Consider the following 20,013-nt stretch of genomic DNA (forward strand, 5'->3'; position numbering starts at 1 on the left):
AGCAAATCTAGGAAGTCGCCTAGTTTCTTAGTATATGCATGCTAGTACAAAATGAAGCCCTTCAAGCTAATATGTACATGAGCAGAAGAATCTAGCCTACTTTCAAGCAAAGGAATCTAGCACACTTTTCTTGTAGCCCCTAAATTGAATATCGATTACACTTGCTAACTAGAGATTCCCAACTTCTATGTGACCATCTACAAACTTTTGCCATCGTCTAATTTCAAGCTCGCACCCCCACTGATTGAAGTAGATTGTAACACAAAATTTTCATAAATATAAATAAAAAAAAAATTAAGTTGACATACCATGTAAAAAGAAGGGCGATTGCTTGGTTACTTTCGCACATCAAGTTACAAGCATCTATAAGTATATACAAATGAGGTTACGAAAAAGAAGATTATAAGTGTGCTTGGATAGTAAATTATTTGAGATAATTTTTTGAAAAAATTATTATAGTACTTTTTGATATGATATATATGAGATTAAAAGGTGATTAAAATGTGTTTATATTATATTTTACACGCTCCATGAGGTGATGAGCCATCAAGTGATATATACCATTCTTGTTTTTAAAACCTTCTTGTGTTTCTTTTACAATAATCCGTCTCACCTCATGCGACCTTTCATGCAAGTGATACCATTCTCTAGGACAAAGTTAGAAAGAAAACAAAATCTATCCGAACAAATACGAATGGACAACTGGAAGATGAAGCCGAGAAAAATTTCTTGCCAATGACATCGTAAGAACATTCTTGACTAAGAAACCCTTGAGCAACATAGGAAGCATAAACTACGAAAGTTTCGTGTGATGTTTTCCTACTAATCTGGAATACAAGGTCTGATTTCTTTCAAATTACAAATAAGCTCACACCCTAAAGTCAAAGCACAAAACGCACTAAACAATCACATATTAACACCATCCGAGATACTTGTATCAGCATTCACAAATATTACATCCATGTAAAAAATTAACTTCACAATGTCTCGTCTGGGAATGAACTGCCAAGGTCAGCTCGGCATGGTAAAAGAATCAGTCACCTTTACACTGAACAAACTGGTATAATTGCAAAGCAGATGCGCAGCAACCAAATCAACTAATTTGCACATATCTCGATGGAAAACAAAATTGCCATTCATTTCCTCCCAATTCTTGTTTTAACACCACCTGAAATTTGGAACCAAGTAAAAAAGGTTTTAGGATCACATCAATCTTATAAAAAAGAAACTACAGCTACAAACTACTGAAGTAACTCTGAATATTTAACCCACCTTCCACTTCTTCAAACTGAACTACCTTCACCAGGTCCGCAGCCGCATTGTACTCAAACCTGCCAGATCAAACTTCAGTTATCCAATGATATCAACAAAAAAGAGACTTTTATTATGCTGTCAGTTAGCTCAAACAAAGTAATGATAAATTATAACCAAGATAAAGAGAGGCTAAATTATTGTGCTAATGATTTATAGTATGTTATGCAGCATGCTTAAACGTTAAAAGAAACACTTTTGACAGAATAAATCAAGAATCCCAGCTTACAAATAAAAAATATAAAATTTAAGCATATGAGTTACCTAGAATACCCAAAAGAAAATACCAGATCTTGTACCTCTTACTCGAAGCAGTAATTTCGACCACATATAAAACAGAGTATATACCGTCTCAGCAGTTCAAAAACATTACGAGGAGTTGTCAAAAGTGGAAGTTATTTCTCTAAGAGACAAGAAGCAGGATTGCAGCTTTACAGCATATGAAGATATGAAAGTTAGTAAGGATGTATAATTGTTCGCTAAAGGAGCTGAGTAAACCATTGCTGCAACCTTAAATGAATAGTAGTTGTGTGATCAACAACCACAAAGCAGAAAGAACATGAGAAACTGCGGCCAGAACATAGGCTGTCCATTACCTGTTAGAGTGAAGCACATCCAGTTCATAGTCAGATGCACTTTTGGTAGCTTCTACCAGGGCATTTACAATCTCTGCCTTTCGAGTACTAGCCATAAGTATATCATACTCTGTTGGGATAATTATAGCAAAAAAGTTATCACCCAGTTCACTCAAACTCAGCTTCTCAACAGCTGCTAGTGCAATCCGCCTTTTAAGTGCATCACAGTCTGGGTCTACTACATATATTGCAAAATCAGTAATCAAAAGTATACGATGCTTCATCTTCCCTGAACCAGTAAATTTCAAAACTTTATCTGCAAAGAGAACTTTACTGTCACCTGTGACATCAAAAGTCCGAGAAAACTTAGCGTTCTAGGAAGAACATTTCAGCTAACTGGTTAACACAAAACTGAGTACAAATAACCCCTGACGAGCAACAACAACTTTCAGCCTAACACACTACAAACCAGAGGTCCAAAGGAAACACTCAAAGAGCACATCAAGCAGGACCATCATATGTAGAGTACCAACATGAAAAAAAAAGATAGCTCAACACGGCTGTTAGAAAAACTCTAGAACACCATTTTCGAAGTAGGTTTGTTATAGTACTTGACAATTGTAACACAAATATCAAAAGAAGAAAGGCAAACAGTCACCACAATCAGAAAATCATACAAAAGACCACGAACATCTTGAATCAGAGCAACAAAATAGAATGGATTAAAAAGAAAAAAAAAACGCACTTGCACACTTGAGCGCACGAAAAAATAAATGCGCAAAACTCATGCGCCTGGTAAGAGTCACAAAAGGGAGTTCTCAATTCCTCCTTTTCAAAATTATATATTTCGCTTAGATCCATCTTAATATTACACAAATACACTCAACTAAATGATCAATGATGACATGTTGATATTTGCTACTAAAAAGAAAAAAGATAAGCAAAAAAACTGAGTACATTCAAAAAAAATCCAACTGAATTTGATTAGAGGGAGCAGAAGCAGTCCCTGGTTAATTGAAGAACAAATAGATACACAATAACACCATGGTTAACTAATGATGAATAACATCAAGATATCCAAGGCTTCAAATTTAAAGTTTTTTCGATACAATTTCCCTAAAGCACTATAAAACGACAATCGTCAAATTAGAATCGCGTCGAGATTAAAAGACTGCAAATTATTACCTTGTTTGCTGAGAATCTTCATGAGATATGATCGAGAACGCACGTTGACATAATCTTTACTGAAAAGGGTGTTATTTTGGATTCCTCCGTTTGAGTGGCCGTTGTCTCGGGTTTCAGGGGATGCGGTGTCTTCGTTGTCGTCATCGTAAATTGGCTGGTCTTTTTCCAGCCGCCGATTGGATTGGAACCGTGACATCCCGGGAAAGGTGGCAAGCCGGCGGCTTCGGACGGTGGGGGATGCCTCGCCGGTGGTTGTGGCTGCTGGATTTGTTTAGGCGTGGAAACGGGAGAGATTAGACATTTCGGAGCACGGGGCGGCCCCACTTCAGTTGGTGGGGTTCCAGCTGTTGTGATTGGGAAAATGTCTAAGTTTAATTACATAATGACTCCTTGAAATTTAATGATGATACCTTTCGACCCCTGTTATTTGGACAAGTTCACTTGGAGGAGTGTTTTTCTTAGATTCATTGAAAGTGCATCCTTTGCAAATGTTTCCCTCCAAACGTGAAGAAGGAAAAAAAATAGAAAGGAAAAAAATCCACAATTCCCCGTGACGGTATTTGACAATGAAACTCCTATTGGTAAGCATAATAGTGTAGTATTTGTCTTAAGTTCATCTTAGGCGTGGGGAGTAGACTTGGCAATTATGCCCAAAACCCAACAGTCCATCCACTAATTTGAGAGGTTGAGTTGGGTAAGTTAGGTATTTGGTTAATTTTGGGTTGGGTAATAAAAACCCACATATATTTTGGGTTGTTTGAATATTTGTGTTGGGCACTCATTACCCAACTTAAGTTAAAAAAATAAATAAACAAATTACAAGAGATGGGATATGGGATACAGAAACATTTCATTGTTCATGAAACAACATGAGACATGAACCAAAGCAGGGCCTCCATGTATGGATACTTAACAAAATTATATGAGCTACTTAGCTATAATACTTACTTGCATGCGTCGACGTTTTATTATTTTCCTATATTCAGAGCATTCCACTCCTTTTACTTCCATAATATTTTTCGCCACTTCTTCTTTTGTCATGCAATCAAATATAAGCCCATCTGGATTGTTATTTTTTGAAAATTTTATAAAAAAACATACTGTAATAATTTAATATATATATAATAACAAAATAATTAAAAAATGCATTCAATAAAACATTATAAATTTTTTGGGAAAAAATAACAATCCGAGAAAGTTTGCAGATACCATATCATATGTGTGCCTTTCCCACTTCTTGTTATACTAGCACGCCAATATATCCCACTTCTTAAGTGTGCATTTGTATTTGTGAGTGTTTTAGTGTGTGAAAATATGTCTATTTATGTAAAAATGTGTTTATGTGTGTGAAAAAGTTGTTTTTATGTGAAAATATATTTAAGAAAGTTTATGTATCAAAATCTATTAATTAATATATTTGTTCATATTTGAGTCATGAGTTTGAGATGACCCAATATAACCCAACCCAAAATTAATCCAATCTAAAATTAGACGAGTTGGAGGTAACCCATTTAAATAAAAATCCAATCTAACCCTCCCAATTGCCAGGTACAGTCGGGAGCACAGATATGCCTTGACATTTTGAAGGAGCAGTGAACCATAGATGTGGCTTGTGGCTGCTTATAGATGGTTGTAACTTGATGTTCGAAAGTAACCAAGTAATTGCCTTCTTTTTTACATGGTATCTCAACTTATGATCTTCCTTTTCATATTCTATGTTTTGCTTGGGAGTGCTAGGAAAAATTAACCTCATTTGTACAATATTTGAGAGAGAGAGAGAGAGAGACGTGATCCAGCATCTTCATGCAAATAGCAGTCAAGAACAACGAAATACTAAGTAGTTGTCCAACCTCATTTTACATGGCAGGCATTCTTGGACGAGCAAAAGAAGATACAAGGACGTACTACCAAACAATGCGACTAAAACTCAATAGTTGAGCAATGGGAGAAAAATTAATTCCAGCATATTTACTCCTTTAATTGAAGTAAGAATGGTACACTATTGTTGACCAGAAGTCGAAGCTATATCCGCAGCAATCGGTGTGAGGGCGGCGGGAGTTGATTCTTCCGTCCTCGTTTCAGTAGATGGCGGATTTCCTGTATTGACTCTTCTCATATCCTCTACCATCTTCAGTACATCACTCATTTTTGGTCTCTGCTCCGGCATTCTTGCCACACATGTCATCCCTATTCGTAACATCTCCACCATCTCCTCCTCTATATTAGGAAACCTCAAAAGCTCTACATCAAAAACTTCAGCAGTCCACTCCTCGCGAACAACAGAATTAACCCATCTGACCAAGTGGATAACTTCATCGCCACCAGTAGCATGTATAGGGGATTTTCCTGTGAGAAGTTCAAGCAGCAACACCCCAAAGCTGAAGACGTCGGATGCTTGAGAGACTTTCCGGGAGTCTGTCACTTCCGGAGCACGGTACCCTGCAGTCCGCATGACTGGTGGGGCTATTGGAGTGATTAGTGTTGCCAAGCCAAGATCAGACACACAACCATATTGTTGGGAGTTGAGGAAAATGTTCGAAGCTTTTATGTTTCCGTGAACAAGTTTCCCACCGCATTCCGAGTGTATATGAGTAATACCTCTCGCTGCCCCAATTGCAATCCTAATACGGGATTCCCAATCCAAAGGAATCCGCTTCTCACCCATTTTTGCTGAAAAAATGCCAAAAACAACACAAATGTTATCAGACAAACAAGTAGTCTCCAGCATACCAATACGTCCTCCCATTGTTTCTGCAGACAAACACAACTCCAGAAAAAATAGATCTCAACTTTTTAGCATGAATCAGCAATAATTTATATATGAACCGGTGAGTAACTGAAATAAATCTATTCAGTCCTGACGGCAAAAGCAAATTTATATGAGATCATCATATACAGAAGCGTTCTTTACATTCTTAAAAGAAAAAGTAGCAGTTACTTATCTACTTCATTTCTGACAGAACGTAACCAATTTTCTAACCTTCAGTTATAATCGAAACTAGGTTACATTTGGATTCCTAAATCTGTAGCACATACAGGAGCATATTGACATCAACTACTATTAATGTCTGTAAGATAAACTCTTCAACTCTGGAACCGGTAAAGTAGTCAGCTCTATTATATCATACCCAATTCCAATACTCGTGATTAATTTCAATAGGGCATTCCTTTAAGATCAACTCAATGTTAAGGAAAAGCTGCTTAGAGTAAAATGCCTGACATGAAGTAATGTAGAGACCAACACAATTGTAATATTTAGGGGGAAAAGCATCTTAAAACAATTCGTTCTAATCAATATATACAAGCAGAAACACAAGAGTAGTGTTTGACATACCGTGCAGCAACGCAGACACGCTCCCTTGAGCGTAATAATCATACACCATGAGCTTCTCATCCTTGGAATAGTAATATGCCCTCAATTGAGCAACATTATCATGTCTTACGTTTCCAACAGCCTCCATCTGGAGCTCAAACTCTCGTTTCCCAACACTGACTTCCTTCAATCTCTTCACAGCAACTGTTGTTCCATCCTCCAATGCAGCTTTATAGGTGGTACCAAATGATCCCTTCCCAAGCACCTCAGCTGAAGCCCTCAACAAATCTTCAAGGTCAAAGGCAAGATTACAATTCTCGAAGAATACTAGCCTGCCATCTCCATCCTGACTTGCTGAGATGGTTTTCTTTTCTTTCTTAAGTGACACTTCTTTCTTTGGCTTCTTTGGTGTCTTAGGCTTCGCTTCCTTGTTAGAATAGCAAATAATCAGCAGAACAGCAATTAGCACAAACCCCAGAGAAGAACCTCCAATTATAATTCCCAGAACAGCAGGTTCGCTAATTCTAGAGGACTTCTTCTCTGGCTTCTCGTTGGGAGGAACAACTGGCGGTGATGAAACTTCAGGTGCAAGTTGATTACCAGAAAAAGCAGAATTAGGGAATCTAGTAAGGGAATGAGGCACATTTCCAGTGAGATTATTGTTGGAAAGATCCAGAAGCTGGAGACTCGGAACATTGAGATCAGGGATTTCACGCGAGAATGAATTGTTAGAAAGATTTAAAGCGGTCAGATGAGTCAAATTGGAAATGGAGGCCGGGATGCTACCGTTAAAAGCATTATCCGAGAGATTAATAACGGAAAGATTTTCCCAAACCGAAAAATTCTGGGGGAGTGGACCTTGAAACTTGTTGAACTGAAGATATAACGAGGTCAAGTTGCCAAGCTTGGAAAGATCGGAAGGAAAAGGCCCACTAAAACCATTTGATCTCAGACTCAAGATCTGAAGCGCCGATAAGCGGGCCAGAGTATTGGAAGGAACAGAGCCCCGAAAACCGAATCCGGGCAATCTAACGGCTATAATTCTCGACTTATCATGATTACATGTGACCCCAGTCCACAAATTGCAAGCAGAAGTCCTCACATCCCAATTCAAAGGCCGTGAATGGTACATGTTATTCGCGAAATCAAGGAGAGCTTGCTTATCTTCACTGGGCTCGCTTCTGGCCAGCGAAACCAGAGCCCCACTCAAGAAAATCGCCAAGAAAATGAACTTGATGCCCATCTTTCTTCCTTCCTCCCTCCTAAGCTCAAAATTGAAGGGCTCAAGCAAAGAATGTTTTACTCGTTCTCCATCACTGCATACAGGAATTCGAAAAGCAAAAGGTAGCAAAATCAGGGAATATTGCCCCGATTTTAAGTGTAGTACTTACTTTTTACAGACAATAAAAGAAAATCAGTTCTGCGAAAATAATTATCATAGCCGTTGCTTAATACCACTAATAAAACATGAAGAAAACACACTACTGACTACACACGCTATTAACATTAACGTATGGACACACGGGAGCATTTTGGTCAACTACTCAAAAATAACAGATAGTCGTACAATTACGTCTGATCAAGAAAAAAATTACAAAGAATATGTGAAACAGTCGGGTATAAAGAGGTTGTTGATTCTTCCTGTCCTTTTCTGACTTAACACGCAATCAACAAATTGACACTAATCAAACAAGACAAAAATGATAATCTCTAAGAAGAAAGGGATGAACTGACCAGAATTTTTGAGATTGCAGAGAGCAAAAATGAGGGAGAACCCCAGCTGCCCAGCAGCCCAGCGATGGGGACTGAAGAGAGAGGAAAAGATGGAACGTGAAGAGTAAATGCTCGCGGAAGCGAAAATGATTGGACGAGTGCAGAAACACACGCAAAAATGAGCAATGAATGACCCTGAAAGTGTGGTGACTTAGCTCAGTTGCTTAGGAAAGAAAGATGGGGGAAATTTTAAAAGTTAATTATTCGTGGGATGGGTTTTTAGTGGGAGGGGGCGAAAAGGGTGGAACTTGCATGTGCTGACAAAACCAAACAACGTGCGTTTCGAGAAGAAAGGAGCGCCCAAGTTACCGCTGCAACTGAGATCACGTACATATACAGCATCAAATTTAGATAGGTTTCTTTTTTTTTTTTTGAAAAAATCAAATTTAGATTTATCAAGTATTCTAAAGTAGCAGGAGTAATAAATACTATACACGGACAATTTCAATTTTGGTATTAAATGTTTAGAACACGAGCACGTTTAATTCTTAAAATTTGAACGAAAGTAAATATAATTTTAAATGTTTTAGTAATTTTTTAAAATATATAGTCTCATTGATTAATTTTTACCAATTATTGCTATCAGTTGGTCATGTGCTAGTAATTCTTTTTTTTTAAATATACTATAATTTTTAGTTTAAAAAAAAGACTAATTACTCACGTGATGATCACATTAGTATATATTCTTTAGCTCAGATTACAAAAATTCGCTTCACCAAAAAAAAAATGAATTATAAATTGATTGCTCATGTGATCAAAATGTGAATAATTAGTTCTCTTTTATTACAGATTCTGGCTATTAATACTTTATCAATTTCTTTTAAAAAAATAGTTGACGGCCCGTACCTTGATTCGATATATAATTAGTAAAAATCAGTTATTAGGACTAAATATGCTTTAAAAAATTAAGGTGGCGTTTGGTTCGCACATCAGAATTGGATTCGGATTCGGAATCGGATATCTTGGGTTTGGAATGAGGTCATTCATTCCAATACATTTGTTTGGTTCAAGTACCTGGAATGTGCATCATTACTATAGTTGATGTTTGGTTCGTCGACTCTTTCGGAATGGAATATAATAAATATATTATAAATCACATTGTATATGATAGTTATTGGCTCTTTGTAAATGAGATATAAGAAATTTTTACTAATTAAATATATTAGTATAAATGTATTAGTAAATTTAGTCTAACTGATTAATAATTTCTATTAGTAAACATGTATAATTATTAGTATAATTGATAATATTAATTATATTACACAAATTAATATACATTATATAATATATATAACTAATATTATTATTAGTATAAGTTTGTAACTAATTAAATTAAATATTATATATATATATAATTAAATATAAATATACAAATGTTATAATATAAATATACAATTATAATTATATAATATATACAAATATTAATTATACAAATATTTTATATAAATGTAATATATATTACATATTAAATATAGTTGTTATTATATATTATTATATTTAAAATAATAATAATTATTATAATTATATAATTTATTAATATTACATACATGTATATATTATAATTATACGCACATATAATATACATTTATAAATATACATATATATTATAAATATATTATTATATAATATTAACAAATTTATAATATATATTATATAAGTATAATTATATTTAACTAAATAATTATAATATAATAATATCATTATTATAAGTTTGTAACTAATTAAATTAAATATTATATATAATTAATTATAATTACATGAAAGTTATAATATAAATATATAATTATAATTATATAATATATAAATATTAATTGTACTAATATTTTATATAAATATAATGCATATTAATTAGATATAGTTATTATATATTATTATATTTAAAATAATAAATATAAATATAATTATATAATTTATTAATATTATATACATGTATTTATTTTAATTATATGCACATATAATATACATTTATAGATATACATATATATTATAAATATATTATTATATAATATTAATAAATTTATAATATATATTATATAAATATAATTATATTTAACTAAATAATTATAATATATATTTATATAATGTACTAATATTATAATTATAATATAATATATATATGTATATATTATAATATATAATATATATAAATATTAATTATATCATTGTATAATTATAATATGTAATTGGATTTGTTTCTTGGAATCAAACTTGGGAATCGGACAAAACCCACCAAAATACTTGGGAATGGAGAAACACCAAATTTTTAGAAATCATTCCAAGATTTCAATTCCCATTCCAGTGAACCAAACACCATTTATGGGGTTCATTCCATTCCCCGAATCCGATACCCTCTTACCAAACGCCCCCTAAAACATTTAGAACTTGCTTTCGTTTAAACTTTAAAGATTAGAAGCAATTATACCCCCAAATATTTTAGATTCGAAATTGCAATTCTCTTTAGTGCATATGAGGAGAAGTTTACCAGCGTTGAAAATTGTGATAATATGGGATTGCGGCTGGATGGTGGTGGCTGGGTGCTGGGCGGTGGGGACGAAAGCTCGACCTTTTCAGCTGCGTTCTAAAAAGTAATCACATCACTAATTGATTGGGGGTTGGACTTTGGAGTGGTCAATGGAAGACAAACATGGGGAAGTAAACTTTATTAGGTAAACTATACATCTATGGTGGTTTTATATTATGATCTTCTGCCTAGTGCTGCTTCTCTGTAACTAATAAGGGTAAGGCAGAAAATGAAGAAGGATTTAGAGAGACGCAAGCGACGAGGGTCATTTGTTACACGCCAATTTCTGCGCGTGATGAAATGTCCTCTTTCTTTCTACTCTTTACCTAATTCCATAAAAGGGGTTTTGTTTTAGAATTAATCTTTTTTATGTTAACATTGTGTATTGAATGAATAATAATTATCTAAAATTTAAGTTTGAAATTTAATTTTTACACATATGTTACGAGCGATCAAATTATAATAGAGTATACACTATTAGTAAATAAGATTTACTTCTTTTTTATTAAAGAGTATTGTATATAGTAATCAATTAGGCCATAAAATATATTATTTCAACTTTTAGAGAGTAAGATAAGATGGTTATACTTGAATATAATGGATATAATTTTTTGAGCTCCTATTTTCCCTTACTTGTCCCAGCGTCGACTCCCTGTGTGGAGCAAATGATACAGTGTTACATGCAACACATCATATGCGATTGAAGAAAGATTAAATTTTATATACATTATTAATGTATATTATCATGGTTGGATGGATGACACATGAGTAAATTTTAAATTTCAATTTAAATTTTACACATGTATCATATATATATAATGGTAATAATATATACAATGACAATGTATATAAAATTAATGCGTCTCTTTAATTTATTTTATTTTTATTATCATTATTTTTTCGGTGGTGGAAGAATGCGGACAAAAAGTGCTGATAAAGGAAACTCGGGAAGCGAAGCATCACTTGCACTAATCATCATAGAAGATCTTGGTACGACTAAGCCATGGTTAAAACTTAAAAGTAGCTAACCTTAGCCTTGACGTGGAATAGTGTCTTTTTTGGCCACACTCCATTATATGGACAATGCCAAACTGTAAAGTTCGACTTGGGACTCATTCTGCTGGCGTGGACAGTTTGACACTCACCGTCCGGCGTCCGGTGCATTAAATTAGAGCCTACCAAGGCGGAGCTGATCGGTACCCGACATAACGACCCTTTTCTCTCTCTCTCTCTCTCTCTCTAAATTTAACACAAGGACAATTATTGCTAGTTGCTGCCTAAAGTTTTAACTTTTAACACGCTGAATGAGAGTGCATACTTCTTGTTCAGGTTTGCTTTGTTTAGTGTATAAACTGGTTCAAATGGGCATGTTTGGAACCTGAGTTTTTTAGGAGTTTGTCTAAAAATTTACTGTAGTATACTGTACAAGTTTTAAAAAAATTTGTATAGAAATTTTTGTAAGATGAAAATTTTTTTTGTAATATGAAAAATTTTGTAAAAGTTTTTAAGGAGAAAAACTTTTTTTTTTCTTTTTTTCTTTCTTTTTCTCTTTCTCTTTTCTTTTTTTTTTCTTTTTCTTTCTTTTCTTTTTCTTTTCTTTCCTTTCTTCTTCCTTCCCTCTCCCCCTTCCCCGTTACCAGCCCCCTCCCAGCAGCAACGCAACACCCCCTACCCCTCCCCCTCCCTCTACCGTCACCCTCCCTCTCCCCTTTCCCTTCCTTCCCCTGCCACCCCTTTTCCTCCCCTCTCCCCGCCACCCGCCACCCTTTTTCCTCTCCCGTCTCTTCTGCCCGTCACCCCTTCCCCTCCCCTCTCCCCCGCCGCCCCTCTTCTCCCTCTGCCCCGCCAACCCCCTCTGTCTGCCACCCCTTTTTCTCCTCCCCTCACCCATCCCCGTCACCCTCAGCAGCCCCATCGCCCTCCCTTAGCTGCGATCTGGTCGCGCGACCAGATCGCAGCCCCCCCTCCCCTCCACTTTTGCGATCTGGTCACGGGACCAGATCTGGTCGCGGAAAGGGAGGGTTGCGGGGGAGGAAAAAAAAAAAGAGGAAGGCAATCAAACTGGATAAAGGGGGAGGATGGCAGGGAGAGGGAGAAAGGCAACAAAAAAAGGAAATGGCGCCGGAGGTGGTGGTGGTCGGCGATGGAGGTGGTGGACGGGTTGGGATAGTGGAGGAAGAAGAAAGCCAAAGGGAAGGGAATTTTTTTTATGTGTGTTCTGTGTATTGGGTTGGGATGGTGGAGGAATTTGTGTGTGTTTTGTGTATTTTGAAGTGTGTAGGTAAAAAACTTTGAGAAGTTTTTTGAGATTCCTGTAGCAAAAGTTGTTAAAAAACTTGTAGGTAAAAAACTTGCCCAAAAAACTAGCTTCCAAACAGGCCCAATGTTCGAATTCAACTCAATAATTTATATGAATATTTGAGTTTAAATTCGAGATCGACTCGTTAAAATAAATTAGCCGAATCCCAGTTCAAACTTTAGCTCGAACCTGAGTTTGAAAATGATTTAATAATATCTTTAAAAAATACATGATCTAGAATAAGTTTATTGTATTTTTTGCTTTAAAAAATAAATAATATTATTTTTATTTATAATTACTTTTTGAGAAATTTACAATATATGTTTAATAAAATTAAATGCATTTATCTATTCTTTATAATTATATATGTGTCTATGAACTATTCAAATAATTCGGGATCAAATTCGTGTTCGGTTCGATTATTAATCAAGTATAATATTGGTATTCGAGTTCGATTCGTTCATTATTTGATCAAGTTTTCTTCAAACTCGAACAACTTGGCACAAATATATTTGCAAACAATTCGATTTACTATTAAAAACTCTAAATGCTGCCTGTATATCATTCCCGGGAGAAGTTCGAATCCTCCCATTATTATGTAACTTGTACTGCACCAAAGTCCAGTCGCCGTTTTAAGTTTTCCTTGTTCTCCAACTTCCTCTTGTTAACTCAATTGTATTGTACCATGAAACTTACAACTTTAGTGTTGTACCATGAAACTTATATGACGTGTGGAAATCAAAATATTTTCGAACAATAATTATAGAGTAAATCATACGTGTACTGACAGTGTATATGCTATTACGGTTAGATACACGACATATGTATAAAATTTTGACAGTGTATATGCTATTACGGTTAGATACACGACATATGTATAAAATTTTACATTATGTGTCATCCATCCAATAGTAAAAGTGTATACACTGTTAGTGTATAGAAGATTAATTCATAATTATAAATTGGGTGGCATTGGTTCTTGTTTGCTTGAAGCGGGTTAGAAGTGGAGATTTGGGGGGAAAATATCTGTCTTTAATTTATTGACAAGCAAAAGCAAAGCTGCTTTAAAATCAAGCTTAACTTTAAAATTAACACATTTTAAATCAAAATAAACTAAATGCTACGGCTGTCAAATTTCATAACAGTCAAGATACAAATTAAATAATAAGCAGACCTGAAATCTATTTAATCTATTGCAAGATCCACAGCCATTTGGGCGGCTACTCCTAAAGTCTTGGTCCTTGGCTTAGCTTTGACTTTATGAGCGGCCAAAATTAGTTTGTATATTATCAATTCTTTGGATCATTACAATAGCAGTTTCCTTGGATTTTCTTTTGTTCCAAATTTTACAACTGGAGATTAAGAACATTGTCAATCACAAAAATTATACCATCGAAAGAAAATGCTTTTCACAGAAAAGGTAGCAGGTAGCAACGTACAAGTAACTGGTTTAATTCTCGTTTTGTTTTTCGAACGTCTCAATCACCGACAAATAGATAATTAATTTGTTAATATGATTCAGAAGTCAGATTGCACTGCTCAAAACAGCCGGAGGCTCGCTATCTCCCTTTTCCAGGTCTTCAATTATTAAAAATCAGGATAATTCGATCAATAATCAGAGTGGCGCAGCGGAAGCGTGGTGGGCCCATAACCCACAGGTCCCAGGATCGAAACCTGGCTCTGATATTAGAAGAGACAAGCTTCCCCTACCACCTTTTTTTATTCCATTCCGTATTACTGCGCCTTTTTCCCCATACTTTATTACTGCGTCTGGGCGAATAAAATAAGACCACCGCGAGATATCGTCTGCTATTTAAACCCATTCATAAAAAGAGAAGTTAAAATACCCAAAATACAAGAAGAAAAGCCCTAGTTACAGATTTCAAAATATCGCGATATACCAAAAAAGATCTCTAAACTCTGCAAAATCCGCTTTTCTCTCCACCGATAAGAGATTAGGACTCGATGAATTCTTCTCTCTCCACGTAAGTTCCATTCCCATATCTGCGTCTATCTCGCTATTTTCTCTTTCTTTATGTTTTCTTTTTCTTCTGGATCTTTATCTGAATAAAGCTCTACCTGGTTTAGAGAGAAAACGCAGAAAGCTTCCCATTTTGCAGAGAAATCTCGTGCTTTTATTATTCGAAGCTAAAAAGCGAACATGAGATGAGCATATTACTGGAAATTTTTGGCTTTTTTACGTTCTGTTAATGCGGAGGAGAAAGATGTGAAATAGAAAGCTGCTGTTTTTTGCGTTGCATCTTGATTGATAAGGAATCTTAATATGTAACAAAATAACTTGTTAGCTGAAATATTATGTGCTCAATTTGATTGGACGAAATTGCCGCAGATGAACAAGACGAATATCACTGTTCTAATTCGATACATTTTGTTGTCTTAAAATACTAATGATGTCTGTTCATGGACCAAAGCTGAGACTGCTGATGAAAAGTAAAATTCGTGGTACAACTGAAATTCGTAATACTATATGATGACGTGTGCAAAATCTAGCTCGATGTTGATAACCATGACACTTTTTTGTAAAATGCAATGCGTCCGTGAATTTTTTTCCTTGTGTAAAATGTAGTCTGTCAAAGTAGTAGGTGATGATCCATGACAGGCGTCTCTTGGCATTAGCTTATCCATGTCCAATGAGCTTCTCTACAAAGTTGAACTCATCTAATTTTTTTGATGATAACTTATGATTTGTGTCAATGTGACTTCGTATGTACACGCTACTCTGCTTTGCTTCAGTTAATACTGCATTTCTGTGCTGTTTGTGGCAATATTTTTGTCTCATGGTCGGAGATGCTTTGAATGCATTGTTGTCTCTCATAATACCTTCTTCAGCTGGATATGGTGGTTGTTATATGAATTTGTTTACCAACTTTGTCTGTATTTGTTTTTCCCGCTTGTCATATATCATTCAATTCATTGTTGCTTCTTTAGGTAAGGAGAGGTCAGAGCAAAGCATCTTCTGTATCAGTAAGCTGTCTCTTTTCCTAATTTAAAATTCTATCACATTTTTCATGAATATGATCTTCAAAGTTCATGCCTGCGTGTTAAGCATTTGATTGCCGAATCTTGATGGTGTCAGAATTTTTTTTTTCTTTTTGCACGAATAGGGGATTGAAGATTGCTGCTTTACTTGCTAATTTTGTTGCCTGTCCACTCTGTAAGCTTTAATGGAGTTGTCACTCCATAATGGCCTAATATCTAAAATTCCTGATGATTTGTGTGTAGTACCGTGATTAATGCATGTGTGCACCTGCTTAGTAACATACATGGACCAAATTGTCAAATTTTCTTCTGTGGCAGTGGTTCGAGAAAAAGATGTTTGCTGGGAGTATGCCGAAAAGTTAGACGGAAACAAAGTGAGATGCAAGTTCTGCCTTAGAGTACTGAATGGTGGCATTAGTAGATTAAAGCATCATCTGTCTAGACTTCCCAGTAAAGGTGTAAATCCATGCGGCAAAGTGAGGGATGATGTTACTGACAGGGTCAGAGCTATTATAGCGGTAAAGGAAGAGGGAAAGGAAATTCCCCTTCCCAAGAAACAGAAGCTAGCAGAAGCGAAACCTCCTATCAGCACTTCCATGGGTAAAGGTTCAATCACTTTGGAAGCACCTCCTCCAGTGGTGAAAGTTTTTCCATCTGTGATGCCCATAGGTTCCTCCCCAGCTAGTGACGAAGAGAATGCAGAGAGAAGTATCGCCTTATTCTTTTTTGAAAATAAACTGGATTTTGGCGTGGCTCGTTCTTCATCTTATCAACAAATGATTGATGCAATAGGAAAGTGTGGCAGTGGGTTCATAGGGCCATCCTCTGATTCTCTTAAGACTATCTGGTTAGATGGGATCAAGTCTGAATTAAGCTTAGAATCTAAAGATATTGAGAAAGAATGGGCCATGACAGGTTGTACAGTAATCGCTGAAACATGGACAGATAACAAATCTAGAGCTTTGATTAATTTTTTAGTCTCTTCACCTTCTAAAACTTTTTTCCACAAATCAGTAGATGCATCGTCATATTACAAGAATATCAAGTGCCTTTCCGATTTATTTGACTCTGTAATTCAAGATTTTGGCCAAGACAATGTTGTGCAGATTATTGTGGATGATACTCTTAATTGCACTGGTTTGGTAAACCATATTCTTCAGAACTATGGGAGTATATTTGTTTCCCCTTGTGCTTGGCAATGTCTAAATTCAATCCTGGAGGAGTTCTCCAAAGTAGATTGGGTTAACAGATGTATCTTGCAGGCACAGGCTATCTCAAAGTTTATATATAACGCTTCGTCTGTTCTGGATCTTATGAAAAAGTACACCGGAGGACAGGGGATCATTAAGTCTGGCATCACAAAGCCTGTTTCTGACTTTCTCTCCTTGCAATCTATCCTGAAACAGAGGTCAAAACTGAAACATATGTTCAATAGCCCTGAATTTTCTGCAAATTCAGCTTTTGCAAATAAGTCTCAAAGCATAACCTGTGTTGGCATTCTTGATGATAATGATTTCTGGAGGGCAGTTGAGGAATGTGTTGCTGTTTCTGAACCCTTCTTGAAAGTCATGAGGGAAGTTTTTGGAGGGAAGCCTGCAGTGGGGTACATTTACGAATTGATGACTAAAGCAAAAGAGTCAATCAGAACTTACTACATTATGGATGAGATTAAATGCAGTACTTTTCTAGATATAGTTGACAAGAAGTGGCAGAACAACCTCCATTCACCTTTACATTCTGCTGCTGCTTTTTTGAATCCTAGCATCCAGTATAATCCAGAGGTCAAGTTTCTTGGCTCTATAAAAGAAGATTTTTTCAGAGTCTTGGAGAAATTACTCCCCACGCCAGAATTAAGACGAGATATTACCAATCAAATTCTTTTATTTACCAGGGCATCTGGGATGTTTGGTTGTAATCTCGCAAGGGAAGCAATTGATACTGTTACACCAGGTATCGTTGCTTTTATTTTCTTTGCAATTTTTTTCTCTTGCTTTTTTGGTACACTCGTATATCACAGCAGTTGAGTGGTTGTTTATCTCCCAGGGCATTCCATTGTTTTTATTGACAAAAACGTCTCAGCAGTGAAGCAAATGAATCTTTATTTATTAACATCCATAACATTGCAGATAATACAAAGTTAGAGATCTAATCTTTGAGTTCAACAGGGTAGATCATATCAGACATTTGAGATTCCCAAAACTACTTTGTGAAGAACTTATCTTGTTGGCATGTAGTACAAGTATAGGGTTTTATACTTGCAATCTCTATCAAAATAGGAGCAACTTGTGCTTAGGAATTTGGAGAGAGAGTTTCTAAGACTGGCCAAAGAAAAAAGTTGAAAAAATTAGAAAATAGTTGGCTTCTTACGGAATGATTTTACTGGTCAGGAGAAATTCATAAACATGTGCTAATTTCATAGGGCCTTTTGCATCCCAAGCATGTTGGTCACTTCAATTGATCATGAGAGCTCTTCAGGAGCTACTGAAAGCTCCTGTCTTGCTCAAAAGTAATGATGCGAAAAACACCATTTTTTCTTGAATGTTTTCACTTTACTGGCCAAATAGATACTTCTTGTACATTCCTGAACTGATATTTGTTGTTTTTATACTGATTTTGCCAAATAATAGAACTGTCTTGCAGGATGGAATATCTTTGCTCTCAAGGATCTCTTCCCCAAAAACTTTCTTCACTGCACCCCTTAACTATTGAACTACTTGAACAAGGCAGGCAGAGGAGGGGGGGGGGGGTTGTTGTTGGAGCCCATTTTGTAGGAGCCTTCTTCATATCTTTCTCCACTTAAATGATTAGTTCCAGCATTTAGATATATTCAAATTGAGCTTCGGTTATATGATGTAGAACCTGTCTTATCTTGAATCAATTATAAAACCAAAGTGGTAGCCCTGAAGCCAAATTTGAAACACAGAAGGCATTATACTAGTTTCAATTTCTGTTTCTATGTCACTTGTCAGTGCACTTCCAATTGGTGTATACTAAACTCATCTTTTCCCTTTCGGCAAATTACTGCACCTTTGTTTTTTTAACTGAAAGGTATTTTCAAACTTTAGACCTCTTCTGCAGACCATAACTATCTCTGAGTCTTAAAGAAACTGCAGGAAAAAGCTGAGGTCTAAATACTGAACCTGGGGAATAATGACGTGTTTGTGTGTACCACCATGTCACAAGTTTCTTCCAATTCAGCCATTGGAAGAAGCTTAGCTACTTTCCTCTTTTCACTTAAAAAGTGATCGCCTTGATATATATCTGATTAGAAATGTATGGCCAATGCACTGCAGGGATTTGGTGGGAACAGTATGGTGATGCTGCTCCCATGTTGCAACGGGTTGCCATACGAATACTTAGCCAGGTCTGTAGCATTTTTACTTTTGAGCGGAACTGGAGTACATTCAAGCAACTTCATTCGGAGAAGCGCAATAAAATTGATAAGGAAACATTGAATGACCTTGTATATATACATTACAATCTCAAGCTATCTAGATCTCTTGCATCAAGGCCTTTGGAAGCAGATCCCATTCAACTTGATGACATAGATATGACTTCTGAGTGGGTGGAGGAGTCTGAGAACCCTAGCCCCACTCAGTGGCTGGATAGGTTTGGTTCTGCATTGGATGGGAATGACTTGAACACGAGACAGTTTAGTGCTGCTATATTTGGTGGTGACCACATCTTTGGTTTGTGATCCTGCTTCTCAGGTGACTCTTGGTTAACAAAATCGTGTTGTTAAACCAGCAGTTGTTATTGTAGACTGATGTAGATGATCTATGCAATGTAGCTTCCCTATGCGCCATCTGGCGTCCTTGTATAGCGCACCGTTTTATTGGATATATTCTTATTTTTTATTGTCTTTTCGTGTTTGTTATGACTTATGATTCAATATTTGTACTATTGGCTTAACATAAATCAATTTAGTAAATATGCTATCAAAAAATAGAGATACATAGTGAATATACGAGAATCTTCAATATTCCTCCCATTTAGTTTCATCTTTGCTCGTGCAATGAAGCTATCACACATCTCG

The 20,013-nt window shown here is 35.7% G+C and overlaps 3 protein-coding genes and 1 non-coding gene across 8 annotated transcripts; 2 read left to right on the forward strand and 2 right to left on the reverse strand.

Moving 5' to 3' along the window:
* Positions 1-710: 710 nt before the first annotated feature.
* LOC113761512 (myosin IC heavy chain) lies at positions 711-3,385 on the reverse strand. Of its 2 annotated transcripts, none has more exons than XM_027304532.1 (4): positions 3,072-3,385; positions 1,908-2,121; positions 1,273-1,331; positions 711-1,168 (listed from the first exon to the last, which is right to left on the reverse strand). In XM_027304532.1, exons 1-4 carry the CDS (start codon positions 3,265-3,267, stop codon positions 1,137-1,139), a joined length of 501 nt encoding a protein of 166 aa, XP_027160333.1. In that variant the 5' UTR covers positions 3,268-3,385; the 3' UTR covers positions 711-1,136. The 2 variants fall into 2 exon arrangements, with proteins under 2 accessions (XP_027160333.1, XP_027160332.1); XM_027304531.1 differs by having other exon boundaries at positions 1,908-2,226; positions 3,072-3,383.
* Positions 3,386-4,839: 1,454 nt separating this feature from the next.
* LOC113760923 (probable inactive receptor kinase At4g23740) lies at positions 4,840-8,319 on the reverse strand. The gene is made up of 3 exons (XM_027303675.1): positions 8,119-8,319; positions 6,406-7,700; positions 4,840-5,741 (listed from the first exon to the last, which is right to left on the reverse strand). The coding sequence occupies exons 2-3, from the start codon at positions 7,625-7,627 to the stop codon at positions 5,071-5,073; spliced, it is 1,893 nt and encodes a 630-aa protein (XP_027159476.1). The 5' UTR covers positions 7,628-7,700; positions 8,119-8,319; the 3' UTR covers positions 4,840-5,070.
* Positions 8,320-14,591: 6,272 nt separating this feature from the next.
* Positions 14,592-14,663, forward strand: TRNAM-CAU. The gene has a single exon. It is a non-coding gene; the product is annotated as a tRNA-Met (tRNA).
* A 192-nt stretch (positions 14,664-14,855) lies between these two features.
* Positions 14,856-19,849, forward strand: LOC113763635. Of its 4 annotated transcripts, XM_027307512.1 has the most exons (4): positions 14,856-14,962; positions 15,927-15,962; positions 16,296-17,927; positions 19,271-19,849. In XM_027307512.1, coding segments are annotated over exons 2-4 (2,037 nt in total). In that variant the 5' UTR covers positions 14,856-14,962; positions 15,927-15,961; the 3' UTR covers positions 19,675-19,849. The 4 variants fall into 4 exon arrangements, with proteins under 4 accessions (XP_027163313.1, XP_027163310.1, XP_027163312.1 ...); XM_027307509.1 differs by lacking the exon at positions 14,856-14,962 and having other exon boundaries at positions 15,020-15,962; XM_027307511.1 differs by lacking the exon at positions 14,856-14,962 and having other exon boundaries at positions 15,948-15,962; positions 16,103-17,927.
* The last annotated feature ends 164 nt before the right edge of the window (positions 19,850-20,013 follow it).

Source organism: Coffea eugenioides, chromosome 2 (assembly GCF_003713205.1).
Source record: "Coffea eugenioides isolate CCC68of chromosome 2, Ceug_1.0, whole genome shotgun sequence".
Classification (NCBI taxonomy): Eukaryota; Viridiplantae; Streptophyta; class Magnoliopsida; order Gentianales; family Rubiaceae; genus Coffea; species Coffea eugenioides.